General features: G+C 46.7%; 2 protein-coding genes across 3 annotated transcripts in view; one reads left to right on the forward strand and one right to left on the reverse strand.

Moving 5' to 3' along the window:
* LOC100859602 (zinc finger SWIM domain-containing protein 6-like) overlaps positions 1–20,193 on the forward strand; it is a 452,492-nt gene that overhangs the window by 213,151 nt on the left and 219,148 nt on the right. The gene's annotated exons all lie outside the window — the stretch shown is intronic.
* Positions 15,684–18,857, reverse strand: LOC121108186. Its single transcript, XM_046905121.1, has 2 exons — positions 18,776–18,857; positions 15,684–17,618 (listed from the first exon to the last, which is right to left on the reverse strand). Exon 2 carries the CDS (start codon positions 17,453–17,455, stop codon positions 16,379–16,381), a length of 1,077 nt encoding a protein of 358 aa, XP_046761077.1. The 5' UTR covers positions 17,456–17,618; positions 18,776–18,857; the 3' UTR covers positions 15,684–16,378.

The following is a 20,193-nucleotide window of genomic DNA, read 5'->3' on the forward strand; positions in this document are numbered from 1 at the left end:
TCCCCCCTTGTGCGTGCGTGGTAGGTCATGATGATGAAGGCTCGTAGTCTTCCTCACTGCAAGCTTCTGACCCTGAAGGGGGGGCATCCTCCGAACCAGTTTCAGCTTGCACTTCAGACATCTAATCACCTCCCTGCCAAATGTTTTTGAGCTGTTCTCCGTTCCTTATCTTTATGGCCTTCATTCTCCTTGTTATTCCGGACCTAGCGCCTGTGAAAGTGCTTGGAATCCCTTGTTTTCTAATACTCTCTACATAAACTATCTCTATTTGCCCCTTATGTCTACCTTGTGAAGCTGCTTTCTCTTTTCTTGCTATGAAGCCCTTCTTTCTATAGTGCGGGGACCTGATTTTGCCCTTCAATTGCACCCCAGAAAGAATTGAATCAGATAATGGGACTCATTTCAAAAATTCTTTTATAAATACTTGGTCCCTGTGGTACATGTAAAGAGCATGTTGGGAAAAGCAGTTTGGGTCTTTCCAGTCTCTGGAATGGGCAAACCTCTCCGTGGAACTGTTTTTGCCCAGGGACCTGGGTCCACTTGGTGGGTGATGCAGAAAGATGGGGATGTTCAATGTGTACCACAAGGGAATTTGATGTTGGGGGGGTGCAGTTAGTAGTTCTATGTATATATATGTATATAGATGTGTGTGTAATGCATTGTAATTATTGTTTGTTTGTATATATGTATATATATATATTAAGCATGATGTTATATGTAGAATAAGGGGTGGAATGTCATGGTTTTGTAATTTTGCTTTTGGTATTTCACATCATAACATCATGGACAGCACGGGTACTTAAAGAGTTTATACTCCAGTTCCATCGATTGACAACCTTCCAGATACTTGCTTCTCAAAAGAGAAGAAGAACTACATATCCCAGAGGACCTCACGGTCAGAGAAGGAAGATATGTCACGGTAGTCACGGGATCTGGCTCTTTTTGCCTCTCTCTCTCTGGCAGCCAGGCAGAGGGGTGGGTGTGCTTCCAAGCCGTGCGCCTTCATTCGAGTGGGCCTTTCAGTTTTGGAGACTCTCTCTCTCTCATTTGATTTATTACCCTTACTTTCAATTAGATTGTATTATATTGTGTTATCTTGCATTTCGATATCATAGTAAAATAAGTTTTCCTCCTTAGATCGTTGCTGCTGCTCTGTTGTTTTCCCTCTCTGAGCCCAGATCCCGTTCCCCTACCCCTTTCCCTTTTCCCTTCCCATTCTGGGGAGCCAGGGGGCCCACGGACCTACAGCCCCCCTGACACGGGCATAGATTTATCTGGATTTATCTATATAACTCTGTGACAGTTCCAAAAACCATAATGGCCTTTAATCCTTTATACCGTCCTCCTAAAATAAAGAACAGATTCATGACTGGCAGTTGCTAAAAGCAGAAGGAAAAAAAACAAAAAACAAAAAACCTCAGTACAGTGTCCAGATTCTTGCAGACTGCCCAGCCTACAATCTCATCTATGATGGTCAAAGCTAGCTACAGTGCTCTGAAACTCTCTGTCTTTAAGAAATCCTTTTTTTTTTCCTCACTAACGTTAAAAGGTTCAGATTCAGTTCAGAATTCAGTTTATCCTCTGCCAAAACTGTCACTGTGTTATCTAGATCTATCTGTGTCCGTGATGGGGGCACAGCAGGCCCACAGGCACACCAGCCTGAAAAGGGGAGGGGGAGGGTGTTGCTGGTTTACGGGCCGGTTCAGCCCAGTTCTGTTACTAATGGGCCAGGGGACCCACATCCTGGGAAAGGGGAAAGGGGGAAGGGTAGGGAGATGGGAGATGGGCCTAAAAGCACAACAGCAGCAACGATCTGAGGAAAGTTAATTTACTAAATATGATATTGGAATGCAAGGTAACACAATATAATACAATATATAATTGGAACTGAGTCTAGTAAATCAAATAAAATGAGAGACAGAGTGTCTGAAACCAAAGGCCTTACTCTGAATTGAAGGCAAAATGGTTGGGGAGCACACCCATGCACTGCCAAGCAGCAAGAGAGAGAGAGAGCCCCATGGTAGAGCACTGGCTACTTCTCTTGTTCAGCAATGTCTAAAGACAAATGGATAGCCTTCACTTCTGCAAATTGGCTCAGTTCATGTTTTCCTTCAGTAGCTTCTGCAGCTCATCTTGTAGCACTTCATACAGCAGCTTTCCACCTCCAGTGCTTTCCCACAATGTGACAAGACCCATCAGTGAACTGGGCATATTTCTTCTTATTTTCTGGCAGTTTATTATACAGTGGAGCCTCTTCAGCATGTGTAAACCCCTCTTCTGGCGGTATTCCAAAATCTTTGCCTTTGAGCCAGACCATAATCATTTCTAAGATTTCCGAATAATTGGGATTCCTATTTGAGCCCAGTGAGTGATCAGTGCGACACTCTTAGCATCAGTTGCATGATGTGTGGAGGGGACCCTCCCTTTGAACATCTACCCAGAACAGGCAGTCGGGGTGCCATGAGGAGCAGTGCTTCAGTACCAACCACTTCTGAAGCAGCACAAACCCTTTCACATGCAGCCAATATCTCTTTTTCAGTTGGGAGTAGAGAGGGCCTCAGATCCTCTGTATTTTTGACTCCTATCCCTAGGGGTTGACCTCGAGTCTCCCCTGGAGCCATTCTCCTCAGCTGCAGTGTAGAGCACGTGTTTTACATCTTGTCCTGCCCAGACTACTGCAAGAGCTACTGCATGAACTATCTCCTGTTTAATTTGTTCAAAGGTTTGCTGTTGCTCAGGGCCCCATGTGAAATAATTCTTCTTTCGGGTCACTTGATAGAGAGGGTTTACAATCAGACTGTAATCTGGAATGTGCATTCTCCAGAAATCCACAGCACCTAAGCAATCTTGTGTTTCCTTTTTCTTAGTTGGTGGGGAAATAGCAGTTATTTTATTGATCACATCCATGGGGATGGACAGCGTCCATCTTGCCATTTTATTCCTAATTCCTGGATCTCCTGTGCAAGTCCCTTGACCTTACTTTGTTTTATGACAAAATCAGCTTTCGTAAGAATTAGAATTATTCCTCTTCTTAAAACCTTTTTCTGCTGTGTTGCCTGACACAATGATATACTAAGGGTATTGCAGGTGTTCAGGAGCTTCCCTCTGTTCCAGTGCAGTCTGGATCAGTCTGTGACATATGTTAGGGCTGTGTATTCATTCCTGTGGCAATCAATTCCAGGGTGTACTGGACACTCGTCAAGTGAAAGCAAACTGTGGCCTGCACTCTGCAAAAGTGATTGAGAAAAATGCACTGGTGATATCAGTTGTGGAGTACCACTTGGCTGCCTTTGATTTCAGTTCTTATTGAAGTTCTAGTATGTCCAGCACAGCAGCACCCAGGGGTAGTGTTGTTTCATTGACAGAATCACAAAATCATAAGAATCACCAAGGTTGGAAAAGACCCACAGGATCACCCAGTCCAACCATCCACCCATCACCAATGGTTCTCACTAAACGATGTCCCTCAACACAACATCCAAATGTTCCTTGAACACCTCCAGGGTCGGTGACTCCACCACCTCTCTGGGCAGCCCATTCCAGTGCCTGACCACCCTTTCAGAGAAGTAGTATTTCCTAAAATCCAGCCTGAACCTTCCCTGGTGCAGCTTGAAGCCATTCCCTCCACTCCTAGCACCAGTTACACGAGAGAAGAAGCCGACCCCCAGCTCACTACAACCTCCCTTCAGGTAGTTATAGAGATCAATAAGGTCTCCCCTGAGCCTCCTCTTCTCCAGACTGAACAATCCACACCGGTCTTCTTCCCCGTTGGCTCATTTTGCGGCTCAGGGGGACAGCCTGTTCCTGTGCCTTTAAGACTTCAGGCCTTGATAGTCCACTGTTAGCCTTCACTTTTCAGTGGACATTTACACTGGCCTTTTGGGACTACTGAAGGGTGAACGAGTCTTGCTGATTACTCCTTGGTTCTCATACACTTTCGGGTCCTTCGAGTATCCTATTCCCTGGGTAATCTATACCAAGGATGCATGGAGCCTCTGGGCCAGTTACAATAACGTACTTTTGCCACTTATTTCCTGTTATGCTCACTTTGGCCTCCAATATAGTTAGCTTTTTGGATCCCCCTGTCAGTCCAGAAATACACATAGGTTCTACCCCTTATAACTTGATGGCATTAGCATACACTGTGCACCCATGTCCACTTATATTCCTGTAGTTCTAATGTGCCAGGCCATCGAATCCACATAGTTCCAATAAACCCAACTGTCTGTTTCCTCCACCTAGCTGAAAGCAGGGCCCCTTTAGTTCTGGTTGTTGTATTTGTTACTCATCTTTCATGTATGAGATCCAGAAGGCTCATTGTCAGCTTCAGTCATAAAATTGGACCATTTTCTCTGCCTGGAGAACTGCTCAGTGGAAACTGGAGCCACCATTTTCCTGGAAGGACCTTCTCTTATGATTGTTTTCTTTTGCAATTCACGCTCCCATGCCTGTAGTTCTGAAGTGGAATTTCCATCCCACTTCCTCATATCCTCTCCATGGTCACGTGGGTAAAACTGCAGGATGGCACGTGGTGTGAACCCACTATACCCTCTCTCTTGAGCAGAGGAATGTTTCCTTTTAACAGCTGAGATACTTGTTTGTACAGGTGGGTAGCCACTTTATCCACCAGTGGTCTTTCATCATCTTTCCTGTTCATTCTTCTCAGAGTGCTGGCATATGATGATGGTGCATTCCATACAACTCACTGCCACATAGGTTGCGTACACCTCACGTCATCTGGATCTTTGGAGTTCGTATTAACAAAAGCAAGTGTACCTGGGAAGGAATAACCACAAGTATCAGTACAGGTTGAGACATGATCTGCTGGAGAGGAACTCTGTGGAGAAGGACCTGGGGGTCCTGGTGGATGACAGGGTGACCATGAGCCGGCAGTGTGCCCTGGTGGACAAGAAGGCCAATGGGATCCTGGGGTGCATTAAAAGGAGCGTGGCCAGCAGGTCAAGGAAGGTGATCCTCCCCCTCTACTCTGCCCTGGTCAGGCCTCACCTGGAGTGCTGCATCCAGTTCTGGGCTCCCCAGTACAAAAAAGACAGGGATCTCCTGGAGAGAGTCCAGTGGAGGGCCACAAAGATGATAAAGGGCCTGGAGCATCTCCCCTATGAGGAAAGGCTGAGCAACCCGGGTCTGTTCAGCCTTGGGAAAAGATGACTGAGAGGGGATCTGATAAATGTTTATAAATATCTTAAGTGTGGGAGTCAAAGGGACATGGCCAACCTCTTTTCAGCTGTCTGTGGGGACAGGACAAGAAGAAACAGCCATAAACTGGAATATAGGAAGTTCTACATCAATATGCAAAGGAACTTCTTCACAGTGAGGGTGATGGAGCACTGGAACCAGCTGCCCAGGGGGGTTGTGGATTCTCCTTCTCTGGAGATATTCAAGACCTGCCTGGATGTCTATCTGTGTAGCCTGCTATAGGGAACCCACTTTGCAGGGGGGCTGGACTCAATGATCTCTAGAGGTCCCTTCGAATCCTTACAATTCTGTGATTCTGTAATTATTGTCCAAGTGTCACTTCCCTCCCATAAGGGGAGCGAAGGGGTAACCAGATTCACAAATAGCTCCAGTGAGATTAAGGTAAAACAATACGCAGAGTTCTGTACACAATCATCAGTTTTAATAAGAATCTTTATACTACAATTATCCCAGAAATATTGGCATACTATTATCCCCAAATTATTGGCACTCTAATACTTAGAATAATAGAATAATAGAATAGAATAATAGAATAATAGAATCATGGAATCATAGATTTACCGACATTGGAAAAGACCTACAAGATCATCCAGTCCAACCATCCACCTATCACCAATATTTCCCACTAAACCATGTCCCTCAGCAAAGCATCTAAACGTTTCTCGAATACCTCCAGGGATGGTGACTCCACAATGTCCCTGGGCAGCTCATTCCAGCACCTGACCACTCTCTCAGAGAAGAAGTATTTCCTAATGTTCGACATGAATCTCCCCTGGCACAACTTGAAGCCATTCCCTCTGGTCCTATTGCTTGTTACATGGGAGAAGAGGCTGACGCCCACCTCAGTGATTCATCAGCAATATTAAAACAGCACATCCCTGTAAAATCTTGACACCTGTGATTGTCATAAAAACAAATAATCTGTTACCAGTCGATATTGCAAAATGCCTCATTGAATTTCCCTCATTTCCTTATTAAGAAATGTAATAACTTCTGAGGTCCAATGTAATCCTTGTACTAAAGTGCCTGTCACATGTTCCAACTGCTTATAGTTATGTATCGCCAATCCTGGGACCCCTATCAGACTTAATGACAATCCTAATGCCTCCTCATGAGAAAATAAATTGATGTGTGGATCACAGGTACTATCTAAAATACATCTTGGAAGCCTTCTCCTTGTAGCTGGGTAAGGGAGTGCACAAAGTAATTCTGCCAATCGTACATGGGCCATCTGTTGAATTTGCCAGTATTTAAGTGTAGACAGTGATTGCACAAATCAAAAACTATCCCAAGGGAAGGATTAGATGTGTCTCAGTGTAGGTTATATTCATTGTATAATTACAAGCCTATTGTCTGTTTTCCATATTCACTTTTTGTTCAGCACAATTAACGAAATCAAAAGACCTTTCTCCTCATGAGACATTTGCTACTCAAAAGGCATAAGTTTCTGAAGTCAATTGTTTAGATATATAGCTCCCACATTATACCAATTTAGAGTTGTGTCCTTAATGTTATAATTCCTTAATATAGTATAATTTTGTAAGAGGAAGAATGGTGTAGGCAGTCTCTGAAAACATGTTGTTAATATGTCAACTACTGAACATCCACCAGACAAACGAAAGACAGACAAATTAGCCAATGGCTGGGTCAGTCATACCCAGGTGTTCATGAGGGCTGATGGATGTTCTGCCAATTCAATTGCCAGTGTTATAGATTTGAAGATAATAAGCCCACACTCTAAACTGTACAGATTCATGTTGTTATAATTTGGGTTTGCACATGATTGTTAAAATTAAAAGAAGCAACACAGTTATTATGAATGCCAATAGTACTTGAGGACACTTAAGTTCAGAATAGGATAGTCCTTGGCTCCAGACACATTACACTGTCATCTGTGATTTCTGAAATGCCAACAGATAGCAGCTTGGTCGTAGCTGGACCGGCATAAATGATTAACATGTTTAAACTATCCATCAGGTATTGATTCAGTGTTCTTTCCCATGTGCATCCCATGTGAGAGGGTAGAGGAGGGAGGGTCTTTAGGGCCAGAGGTACCTGCCCCACCACTGACAGGTCCACTAGCACTGGTTTCTAGGAAAATTGAGTGACTTAACAGAATCTTCAGTTTCTCCTTTTCTAGGAAAAAAAAGGATGGGGCTTTAAGGCAGAACATGGTAATTTGCAGGCAGCTATTAATTCTGCAATGACTGTTTTTCCTTGTTACCACATCAGTCACTCCTTGCGCCCATTCTGATTCATGGGGTCTCAGTGTTCAGGCCCTGACTTATCTCTAGATCTATCTGTCTACGTGACAAGGGGACAGAGGGCCCACAGGCCCACCAGCCCAAAAAAGGGGGGGGTGGGAGTGATGTCAACAGTTCACAGGCTGGTGCAGCCCAGTTCTGTGACTAATGGGGCAGGGGGACCCACAGACCCATGCCCCAGAAAAGGGGGAAAGGGGAAAAGGGGGAAGGGCAGGGAGATGGCAGATGGGCCTAAAAACAGAACAGTGGCAACAATCTGAGGAGGAAAGTTAACTTACTAAATATGATATCGGAATGCAAGATAACACAATATAATACAATATAATTGGAACTGAGGCTGATAAATGAAATAAAATGAGAGAGAGAATGTCCAAAACAGAAGGCATTACTATAAAGCTGAAGGCGAAATGGGGAGCATGCACTGCCAAGACGAGCAGCAAAAAAAGAGAGCAGTCTCGTGAATCACGAGAAGTTTTATATTACCCTCTGAACACAAAGTCCTCTTGGGTACGTACTTCTTTTTCTCTTCTGAGACAGATATAACCAGAAATATCGAAGATTGACAGACATGGAGCATTAACTCTTTAACTCCCAGTGCCCTACATGATGGTATGATGTGGAATTCTGAAAACAAAAATGCTAAAAACATGACATTCCACCCCTTATTCTACATCACTACATCATGCCTAATATATACACATATACAAACAATCAATAATTAACATGCATCACACACACACACACATATGTATAAAGATGGAATTACTGATTGCACTCCCCCAGCATCAAATTCCCATGTGGTATGCATTGAACATCCCCATTTTTCTTCATCACACACCAAGTGGACCCAGGTCCCTGGGCGAAAAAAGTTCCATGGAGAAGTTAGTCCTTTCCAGAAGCTGAAAGGACCCAAACCACTTCTTCCAACATGTTCTTCACATGTACTACGAGGACCTTATCTCCTTCTACAGTATGTAGGGAGCTGGATTGGGTAGGACCATCATGATTGATAGATCCCCGAGTGTTGATCAACCAGGAGGCTTCTGCCAGATGCTTCTCCCAATACTTCCGCCACCCATTGCTTTCCGCATACTTTTAAACAACCCATTGTATCACTTGATTTTACCAGAAGCTGGCACACAATAGCGGATATGATAAATCCACTCAATGCCATGATCTTTCGCCCAGGAATTTAGAAGAGAATTTTTGAAATGAGTTCGATTAACCGACTCGATTTTTACTGGAGTGCCATGTTGCCATAAGACTTGTTCCTCGAGACCTACTATGGTGTTTCGGGCAGTGGCGTGGGATACTGCATATGTTACAAGCCACCCAGTGGTTCCTTCCACCATGGTAAGCACATAACGCTTACCATTGCGAGATCTTGGCAAGGTGATATAATCAACCTGACAGGCCTCCCCATATTTATACTTTTGCCATCGCCCTTCCTCCCAGAGAGGCTTCATCCTCTTGGCTTGTTTAATTATGGCACATGGTTCACAGTCATGAATAACCTGAGCAATAGCGTCCATAGTTAAGTCCACCCCTCGGTCTCTAGCCCACATATATGTTGCATCTCTTCCTTGATGGCCTGAGGTCTCATGGGCCCACCGAGCTAGAAATAATTCACTTTTGTGTTGCCAGTCCAAGTCTATTTGAGCCACCCCAATTTTGGCAGCTCGATCTACCTGATAGGCGTTTTGTTGTTCTTCAGTAGCCCGATTCTTGGGCACATGAGCATCTACATGGCGCACCTTTATAACTATATTCTTTATTCGGGCAGCAATGTCTTTCCACAGTTCAGCAGCCCAAACAGGCTTACCCCTCCTTTGCCAGTTGTCCTGTTCCCACTGCAGTAGCCACCCCCATAAGGCATTCGCCACCATCCATGAGTCAGTATAAAGGTAAAGCACTGGCTACCCCTCCTGTTTAGCAACATCTAAGGCAAGTTGGATAGCCTTTACCTCTGCGAACTGACTTGATTCTCCTTTTCCTTCAGTGGCCTCTGCAACTTGTCGTGTGGGGCTCCACACAGCAGCTTTCCATCTGCGATGCTTCCCCACAATACGACACGATCCGTCTGTGAACAGGGCATATTTCTTTTTATTCTCTGGAAGTTTATTGTATGGTGGGGCCTCGTTAGCACGCGATATCTCTTCTCCTGGTGATGTTCCAAACTTTTCGCCTTCAGGCCAGTCCATGATCACCTCCAAGATTCCGGGATGACTGAGGTTCCCCATCCGAGCTCGTTGTGTAATCAGCGCAATCCAAGCCATGTCACTTACTCCAAGTGGCATCAGTAGCATGATGGGTAGAGGGAACCTTTCCCTTGAACATCCAGTTCAACACTGGCAATCGAGGTGCTAGAAGGAGCTGCGTCTCAGTACCAACTACTTCAGAAGTAGCTCAAACCCCCTCATATGCAGCTAAGATCTCCTTTTCAGTTGGAGTGTAGTGCTTTTCAGACCCCCTGTACGCCCGACTCCAGAATCCCAGGGGTCGGCTTCGGGTCTCTCCTGAGGCTCTTTGCCACAAACTCCAGGTGGGACCTTTCTCTCCAGCAGCAGTATAGAGAATATTCTTTACATCCTGTTCCGTCTGTACTGGCCTCAGGGCCATGACACGAGCTATCTCCTGCTTAATCTGCTCAAAAGCCTGCTGCTGTTCAGGACCCCACATAAAATTATTCTTCTTCCGAGTCACTTGATAAAGGGGGCTTACAATGAGGCTATAGTTTGGAACATGCATTCTCCAAAAGCCCACTATGCCCAAAAAAGACTGTGTCTCTTTCTTATTAGTGGGCGGAGACATGGCAGTGATTTTGTCGATCACATCTGCTGGGATATGACGACGCCCATCTTGCCACTTTATACCTAGGAACTGAATCTCCCAGGCAGGTCCTTTCACTTTGCTTCGCTTAATAGCGAAACCAGCACTAAGAAGGATCTGGATTACTTGCTCTCCTTTCTCAAAAACTTCCTCTGTTGTATTGCCCCACACGATAATGTCGTCAATGTACTCTAAGTGCTCAGGAGCACCTCTGTGTTCCAGTACAGCTTGGATCAACCCATGGCAAATGGTTGGGCTGTGTTTCCACCCCTTGGGCAAATGATTCCAGGTGTACTGAATGTCCCTCCAGGTGAAAGCAAACTGTGGCCTACATTCCTTTGATCGCCAACCTCAGCTGCCTCGGAGCTGTCCCGTACCAATCAGCAGCGACCGACCGCGTGGTTCAAAGGGATCTTGAACAGTTCCTTCACTCAGGGAACCCCGGTGGCAACGAAGCAGACCGGCAGCTCTCGCGAGAGCAGCTGACACAGCGTGTGGGCGTTACCTGGGCAACGGCGGGAGATTTAAACGGGCTCCAAACCCGGAAGAAGCCCTTTGATCGCCGATGTCAGCTGCCTTGGAGCCGTCCCGAACTCAGCAGCAGCGACCGACCGCGTGGTTCAAAGGGATCTCGAACAGTTTCTTCACTCAGGGAACCCCGGTGCCAACGAAGCAGACCGGCAGCTCTCGCAAGAGTGGCTGACGCAGCGCGTGGGCGTTGCCTGAGCAACGGTACTGCATACACGCCCCGTGCCTTGAAAAAACCCTGAGGAGGACAGCGGCATGCTGCTGCCCACCAGAGACAGAAAGGAGGGGTCAGGTCTGTGAATCACATGGCTTCCTGTACAGTGCTGGTAAGTATTCTGCTTAGCTTAGCCATGGCTGCGCCCCAGTGGTAGGCTGCTGCCAGAAATAATGAGGTGACCCAGACAGAGGTCCCATACACTCACAAAAGAAAAGTGGCAGACAAGAAGACTGTGGAGACCCAGACTGAGGTCCCGCCCATGTATGTAAGAAAGGCTGTTGCTAAGAAAAATGAGGATACTCAGACTGAGATCCTAAAACAAGACGCTGGTGTGCAGTTCTTGGGCTGTAGTGAATGCCAGAGCCTGGTGCTACAGGCCCTTGCAGCGCTAGGTGAGGGAGGCAGCAATTGTGTACGATGTGACCAGGTAAACTACTTACTCAGACTTGTGGTCGACCTGAAGGATGAGGTGGAGAGGCTGAGGAGCATAAAGGAGTGTGAGAGGGAGACTGATTGCTGGTACCAAACCCTATCGGCCCCTAGATCTAGGCAGCCAGACGTGGCTCTGCACGGAGTAAGTCACCCCCTGCCGCCTTGCAATCAGGTGACAGAAGGGAACCAGCATGCAGACAGTGTTCCTGCTGCAGTGAATCCTCTATCCTCTCCTCCCCCCAGGAACAACAATGAAGAATTGGGGGATGTAGGGCAGTGGCATAAGGCCCCTGCTCGGAGATGCAGGCATGCCCTTCCAGTAAGTCCCCAGCCCCCCCAGCTGCCCCTGCAAAACAGGTACAGTGCTCTGCAGGGACAACTGGACGATGGTGGTGATGACGTTTCTCCCCAGTTGGTGTTGCTCCCGAAGTCTGACCAGTCCTTGACCAGCATTAAAACTTCATCAACTAGGAAAAAACAACGGGTCATTGTCGTTGGTGACTCTCTGCTGAAGGGAGCAGAAGGGCCAATATGTAGACCAGACCCTCTACACAGGGAGGTCTGCTGCCTCCCGGGAGCCCGGGTTAAGGATGTGAGGAAGAAACTCCCTTCCCTGGTCCGGCCCACTGATTACTATCTCTTGTTGTTTCAGGTTGGTAGTGATGATTTAGGCAGAACTTCCCTAAGGACTCTGAAAAAGGATTTCAGAGCCTTGGGGAGACAGCTAAAGGGTTCAGGAGCACAGGTTGTGTTCTCCTCTATCCCTCCAGCTATAGGAAATAATGAGGGACTTGATATAATGGGCCAACAGATTAATACCTGGCTCAGAGCTTGGTGTGCCCGGCAGGGGTTTGGGTTCTTTGACCTTGGCTCTGTTTGCAACAGCCAGGGCTGGCCAGCGGCTGATAGGAGTGGCTTCTCCCACTGGTTGAGAGGGATCTTAAGACGGGAGTTGGGTAGGTTCATTCACAGAGCTGTAAACTAGGTATGAAGGGGGTTGGGGGTGTAACTGGGGTTACTAATATGGAGCCCGAGCACAATGTCCCTGTGCTTGAAGAAGAGGGATGTGCTTGTAAGACCCCATGGTCTGGTGTCTTGGTGAAAAAGGAGGATGACTTACACCTTTGTAGGAAGAACACGAGGGCAGGTATGAGGTTGGTGGCTGTGGAAACACCTGAGTGTGGTCATGAGGGTATTAGGGTTACTGCCACTCGCAAGGAGACCAAGCTCAGGTGCCTTTACACCAGTGCACGCAGAATAGGTAATAAACAAGAGGAGCTGGAGGCCATTGTGTGTTCGGAAAGTTATGATATAGTTGCCATCACGGAAACGTGGTGGAATGACTCCCACAGCTGGAGTGCAGTGATGGAGGGCTACCAGCTTTTCAAAAGAGACAGACTGGGTAGGAAAGGCGGTGGTGTAGCTCTCTATATTAAAAAAGACTATGAATGTGTGGAAATTAATGATGGTGATGATAGGGTTGAGAGCATATGGATCAGAATAAAAGCAAAGGCCAACAAGACTGACGTTATTGTGGGAGTCTGCTACAGGCCACCCACCCAGGATGAAGAGGTGGACGAGAGGCTTTATAAACAGTTGGGTGAGGTCTCTAGGTCACTCCCCCTTATTCTGGTGGGGGACTTCAACTTCCCAGACATCTGCTGGAATTATAATACAGCTGACAGGGAACAGTCCCGGAGGTTCCTAGAGTGTGTGGGAGATAACTTCCTGACACAGCTGGTGAGGGAGCCGACGAGGGGAAGCAATATCCTGGACCTGCAGTTTGTCAAAAGAGAAGGTCTAGTGGGGGATGTAAAGGTTGGAGGCCATCTGGGGCAAAGTGATCACGAGATGCTAGATTTCTCTGTCCTTGTTGAACCATAGAGGGGAGTCAGCAGAACTGCCACCTTGGACTTCCAGAGGGTGGACTTCAACCTCTTTAGGACCATGGTTGAGAGGGTCCCTTGGGAGGTAGTTTTGGAGACCGTGGGAGCCCAGGAAGGCTGGGAATATTTTAAGGAAGCTGTTTTAAAGGTGCAGGACCTGACCATCCCCATGTCACGGAAGATGAGCCAACAGGCAAGGAGGCCAGGCTGGCTGAGCAGAGACCTTTGGCTGGATCTCAAGAAGAAAAGGAAAGTTTATGGTCTCTGGAAGAGTGGGCAAGCTACTTATGAGGATTACAGGTATGTAGTGAAGCTGTGCAGGGAGAAAATTAGAAAAGCCAAAGCGCAGCTAGAACTGAGCTTGGCCACTAAAGCAAAGGTAAACAGTAAATGCTTTTATAAACACATTAACAGCAAGAGGAAGGCTAGGGAGAATCTCCATCCCCTGTTGGATGCCGAGGGCAACCTGGTCACCAAGGATAGGGATAAGGCTGGGGTACTTAATGCCTTCTTTGCTTCAGTCTTTAATAATAAGACTTGTTACTCCCTGGGAACACAGCCCCCTGCACTGGTAGATAGGGATGGGGAACAGAATAAGCCCTTCATGATCCAAGATGAGATAGTTCTGGACCTGCTGAGAAAGCTGGATGCTTACAAGTCCATGGGGCCGGATGGACTGCACCCTAGAGTGCTGAGGGAGTTGGTGGATGTGGTTGCCAAGGCACTCTCCATCATCTTTCGGCAGTCCTGACTAACCAGGGATGTCCCAGTGGAATGGAAACTGGCAAATGTGACGCCCATCTTCAAAAAGGGCCGAAAAGATGATCCTGGTAGCTACAGGCCTATCAGTCTCACCTCAGTGCCAGGGAAGGTCATGGAATGGATAATCTCAGGAACCATCATGGACCAACTAAAGGTCAACCGGGGGATCAGGCCCAGTCAGCATGGGTTTATGAATGGTAGATCCTGTCTGACAAACCTGATTTCATTCTATGACAAGGTGACCCGCTTAGTGGATGAGGGTCAAGCTGTTGATGTGGTCTACCTGGACTTCAGTAAGGCCTTTGACACTGTCCTCCACAACATCCTCGTGGAGAAGCTGGCTGCCCATGGTCTGGAAGGGTGTACGCTCTGCTGGGTGAAGAACCGGCTGGATGGCCGGGCCCAAAGAGTTGTGGTTAATGGAGCTGAATCCAGTTGACAGCCGGTCATGAGCGGTGTCCCCTAGGACTCAGTGCTGGGGCAGCTTCTGTTTAATATCTTTATTAACGATCTTGACGAGGAGATTGAGTGCATCCTCAGAAAGTTTGCAGACAACACCAAGCTGGGAGGGAGTGTTGATCTGCCAGAGGGGAGAAGGGCACTACAGAGGGACCTGGATAGAGTGGATCGATGGGCCAAGGTTAACGGTATGAGTTTCAATAGGGCCAAGTGTTGGGTCCTGCATTTTGGTCACAACAACCCCAGGCAACCCTACAGGCTTGGGGAGGTGTGGCTGGAAAGCTGCCTGATGGAAAGGGACCTTGGTGTACTGATGGACAGTTGGCTGAATATGAGCCAGCAGTGTGCCCAGGTGGCCAAGAAGGCCAATGGTATCCTGGCTTGTATCAGGAACGGTGTGGTGAGCAGGACTAGGGAAGTCATCCTGCCCCTGTACTCGGCATTGGTGAGGCCTCACCTCGAGTACTGTGTTCAGTTTTGGGCACCTCAGTACAAGAAGGACATGGAGGTACTGGAGCAGGTCCAGAGAAGGGCAACGAGGCTAGTGAAGGGCTTGGAAAATCAGCCCTATGAGGAGAGGCTGGGGGAGCTGGGGCTGTTTAGCCTGGGGAAGAGGAGGCTGAGGGGAGACCTTATTACTCTCTTCCAATATCTGAAAGGTGTTTACAGTGAGAGCAGAGTAGGTCTCCTCTCACTGGTGACAGGTGACAAGACGAGGGGAAATGGCCTCAAGTTATGCCAAGGTAAGTTTAGGTTGGATGTTAGGAAACACCTCTTTACAGAAAGTGTTATTAAGCACTGGAATAGGCTCCCCAGGGAGGTGGTTGAGTCACCATCCCTGGATGTGTTTAAGAGCCGTTTGGATGTGGTACTCAGAGAGATGATTTAGCGGAGGGTTGTTAGAGTTAGGGTACTATGGTTAGGCTGCGGTTGGACTTGATGATCTTTGAGGTCCTTTCCAACCAGAGTAATTCTATGATTCTATGATTCTATGATTCCGTGGCCAATGGAATGGAAAAGAAAGCATTAGCAATGTCAGTGGTGGCATACCACTTGGCTGCTTTTGACTCCAGTTCATATTGGAGTTCTAGCATGTCCGGCACAGCAGCACTCAGTGAGGGTGTGACTTCATTCAGGCCGCGGTAGTCTACCGTCAGCCTCCATTCTCCACTGGCTTTATGCACTGGACATATGGAGCTGTTAAAAATTGAGTGAGTTTTGCTAATCACTCCCTAACTCTCTAGTTGACTAATCAACTTCAAAACAGGGAGCAAGGAATTCCTGTTGGTGCGGTACTGCCGTCTGTGCACCATTTTTATAGCAATCGGTACCTGTTGCTCTTTTACTCATAGCAATCCCACAACAGACAGATCTTCTGATAGGCCAGACAGTGCAATCAACTGTTTAACACCTTCTGTGTCTACAGCAGCTATTCCAAAGGCCCACTGATTCCCCTTGGGATTCTTGAAATGCCCCCTTTTGAGGTAATCAATACCAAGTATACATGGAGCCCCTGGACCAGTCACAATAGGATGTTTTTGCCAGTCTTTGCCAGCGAGACTTATTTCAGCCTTCAACATAGTCAACTCTTGGGAACCCCCAGTCACCCCGTGAATATAAATTGATTTTGTCCCTTGGTGTCTCGAGGGCATTAGGGTACACTGTGCACCAGTGTCTAACTGTGCCTTAAATTTCTGTGGTTCTGATGTGCCAGGCCATCTAATCCACACAGTCTAATACACTCTGTTATCCCTTTCCCCCGCCTGGCTGGGGGCAGGGCCCCTCTACTTGTTACCTCCGTTGTCCTCCTGACTATTGCCATGTCCCGCATCAACTGGAGCAACCACCTTTTTGGAGAAGTTGGTGGTTGATCTATCTTCTAATTCTTTTACCCGTGCTTGAAGTGCAGAAGTGGGTTTCTTATGCCACTTCTTCATATCTTCCCAATGGTCACACAGGTAATGCCACAAGGCAAAACGCGATCCAGTCTTACTGTTGTCACTTGCTTGAACAGGAGGACGTCTCCTGTTGATAGCCAGTCTAATAGCTGAGATGTTGAATGATTCAGGTTGGCGTAGAGGGATTAAATGTAACTCGAAGTCTTGGAGTTTATTAACCAGTTCATTTATAAAAGGTCTTTCTCCCCCTCTGTCATACATTGCTGCAAATGTACTGGCATAGCTCTCTGGTGCAGTCTTTGTGAATATACGCCACATATGTGGTGTACAGCTGACGTTCTCATGATCATGCTCTTGGTCAGGCTCATCAGGAATGACAGTGGGGCTATGTAACATTTCCACCACGGCGTGTTCTCTCAAATAACAGAAGCCTTTTTCCATATCATTCCATTTCCTTTTCTCAGGCATCAGGTCATCTTTGAAGGGGTATCTTTCTTTCACAGCCAACAGCATCCACTTCCAGAGGGTGAAGGCCTGGTTCCGGCATGTGCTAATACCTCTGTCAATGGCTGAGTCCCTAGCAATGCCACCGAGCTGATGAGCCTCTCTACTATCTAGCAGCACACTGTCAGCCCCACTGTCCCAACATCGAAGTAACCAGGTGACGATAGGCTCCTTTGGGTGGTGTGTGAAGTCTTTTCTCAGACCACGAATTTCGTTCATTTTCAAAGATCTATAAGTAATGGTAATGATGTCTCGCTCACCTCCTGCACTTTCAGGACTCCTTGTTACTCTCCTGGGCGTTGGTGACCATGATCTTATTGAGGACCCCTCCCCTGGACTCAGGGGTGGTTCCCCTAGAACTTGGAGCTGCTCCTCTGGACGTCTTTCCTCCTCTTCATTCTGTTCTAACTGAGTCAAGATTCGTTTTGTTTTCCATCCTCTTACAGGGGCAACTGACATAGATTCTGGTGCCTCTTGTGGTTGATCAGGTTGGTCAGTCCCGATACTCTTACTCTCCAGCTCAGCTCGGAGTCTGTCTTGTTCAATTATGAGGGTATTTAATTCAGATTGGAGGGTGTCTCTTTCAGACTGGAGTGCGTCTCACTCAGGCTGAAGATTCTCTCTGTGGATTTGAAGACTCTGTTTGTCAACTAGGAGACTCTCTTCCTGGGCCTGAAGATTCTCCCTCTCAGCTCGGACTCTCTCCTGGAAACTCTCCTTTTCGGCTTGAAGACTCCCTCGCTCATCTAATACGGTCTCCTGGAGACTTTCTCTTTCAGCATGGACACTCTCCCTCTCAATTTCAGAAACTCTCTCCCTCTCTGAGATAGTATTAAATAAGGCCCGATAAGCATTAGCCAGGCCCCTAATCATTTGTGCCTCCTCAGATCTGCCTAAGCCACAACATCCCTGTCTCAAATATCTGTTTAGGCTCTCAGGATCTTTTAGGTGTTCAGGAGTAAAGATCCATGACACTGAACATGTCCATTTCTCTAAAGTCTCTCCCAAGCCTCTCCACACTCCCTGCCACTCAGTATTCTCTGGCTTTGGGGAAGGCTTCTTCTTCATAATATTAAAAATACAGCTACTGAGTGAAATAATTACAGTGACAAACAGTGCATTCAGGGAGATTAACATTGTGATCAGATGAGCATTCAAACAATCCATGAAGGATTCGAAAGAGAGACTGGGAGCCTGCTTCAAAATCACAAGTTCTGTGAAATTAGCAGCTCTCTCTACAAACTGATTTAAAACAGAAAGCAGAATCATTTTTTTTCCCTTCCCCTTTACTAAAGATAGCAGTGCTCCAAGTTTACAAAACATCTCAAAATATTGGCAGTCCGCCTGGACTTTCAAGGTCAAATTTCCAGTAAGCATCTGCAGAAGAGATAAACTCTCCAACCAAGACTAAAGAAGCTCTGAGAGGAGAGAGAGAGAGATTCGTTCTAAAAGCTAAAAAAAAAAAAAGCAGCTTATGCCCTCAGTCTCCACCAAAAATGTCAACGGTTTATGGGCTGGTCCGGCCCATTTCCGTGACTAGTGGGGTGGAAGGATTTTTTTTTTGCAAAATCCGCGCCTCTGGAAAAGGGAAACAGGGGAGCCCCCCCCAAAAAAAAAATTTAAAAAACAGTGGCGACGATCTGAGGAGAAACAAACTAATTTACTAAATATAGTATCGGAATGCACGATAACACACTCTAATACAATATAGTTCAATATAATTGTTAATAAAATCAAATATAATTGAGAGAAGGATTGTCCGAGAGCTAAAGGCCTTACTCTAATACTGAAGCCTTGTGTGCAGCCAGGAGCAGCAGCGAGACGACCCGAAAGCGAGCGTGACGAGATAAGACGACGACCCAGGTCAGGTGACCTACAGGCCTTATATCTGTTCCCCTGAGCAAGAATGATAGCAGTACTCGAACAGACTTCTGGGGAACGTAGTTTTTCTTCTCTTCTGGACAAGTACCCGGAACTAGAGCATTTGCTCTTTAACTCCCAGTACACTGCACGATGTTATGATGTGGAATACTGATAACCAAAAATCATAAAACCATGACAGGGAGGGAAAAGAGGGAAATGTACAGTGTCATGGTTTTGTAACTTTGCTATTGGTATTCCACATCATAACATCATGGACAAAAGAGAAGAACTACGTATCCCAGAGGACCTCACGGTCAGAGAAGGAAGACACATCACGGAAGATACGTCATCTGGTTGCGCGCGGTGCTTCTTCACTTTCGCTTGCTGCTGGGAGAGGAGTGGGTGTGCTTTCCAAGCCGGGCGCCTTCATCAAGTAAGGCTTTCGGTTTCGGAAACTCTCTCACTCTCTCTCTCTCTCCCTCTCTATCGCTCTTTCGCTCTCTCTCTCCCTCATTTCATTTGGTTTATTATACTTACTCCCAATTAGATTGTATTGTATCGTGTCATCTTGCATCCCAACATCATAGTTAGTAAAATAAGTTCTCCTTCTTAGATTGTTGCCACCGCTTCGTTTTTTCTTGGGAAGTCAGGGGGGAGGGGGGCCCGCAAGCCTACTGCCCCCCTGTCACGGGCACAGATCTATCTAGGTAACTCCGTGACAATTTTGGTGGAGAATGCGGGCAAGATTCATCTGAAGCTTTAACGTTAGTAAGAAAAAAAGGATTTCGTTAGGCCAGACTGTGAGACTACAAAGCATTGCTGGTGCTGGTGTGACCTTCATAGATTAGATTATAGCCTGGGCAGTCCGCCAAACTCCAGACACTGTACCGAGTGGTTCCCGTTTGTTTTTTTTTCTCCTTCTCTTCACCCCCCCCTTACGTTAGCAGTTATCAACTATGAGGTTGCTCTGTATTGTCAGAGCACTGTATAAGGGATTAAAAGCTATTATGTTCCTTGCCAGTTACCGGTCTATAATTAACCTTTTCATGTCTTGCTGTGGAGTTGTATTCATATACAACCAAGTAAGGGCCCTGATAGAGGCACCTGTCTGGTGGCTTTATGCAATGTGGTATAATTTGAATTTTGAGACCTTCGAACCAGTTTCTAGGCTTCCCTCTCAGTTTGTTGAACGTTTTTCGAATACCGAGTCAGTGCTCATATTTTCGTGCATATTATCGATATCTTTGAATATATTCCTCTTCATTCGTGCTAAGTGGAAGGAGCCTCCTCCAAGACCAGAGAATGATGACTGGCAAGGAATATGGAAAGGTTTA

The sequence above is a fragment of the Gallus gallus genome, chromosome W (genome assembly GCF_016699485.2).
Source record: "Gallus gallus isolate bGalGal1 chromosome W, bGalGal1.mat.broiler.GRCg7b, whole genome shotgun sequence".
In the NCBI taxonomy this organism is placed as follows: domain Eukaryota; kingdom Metazoa; phylum Chordata; class Aves; order Galliformes; family Phasianidae; genus Gallus; species Gallus gallus.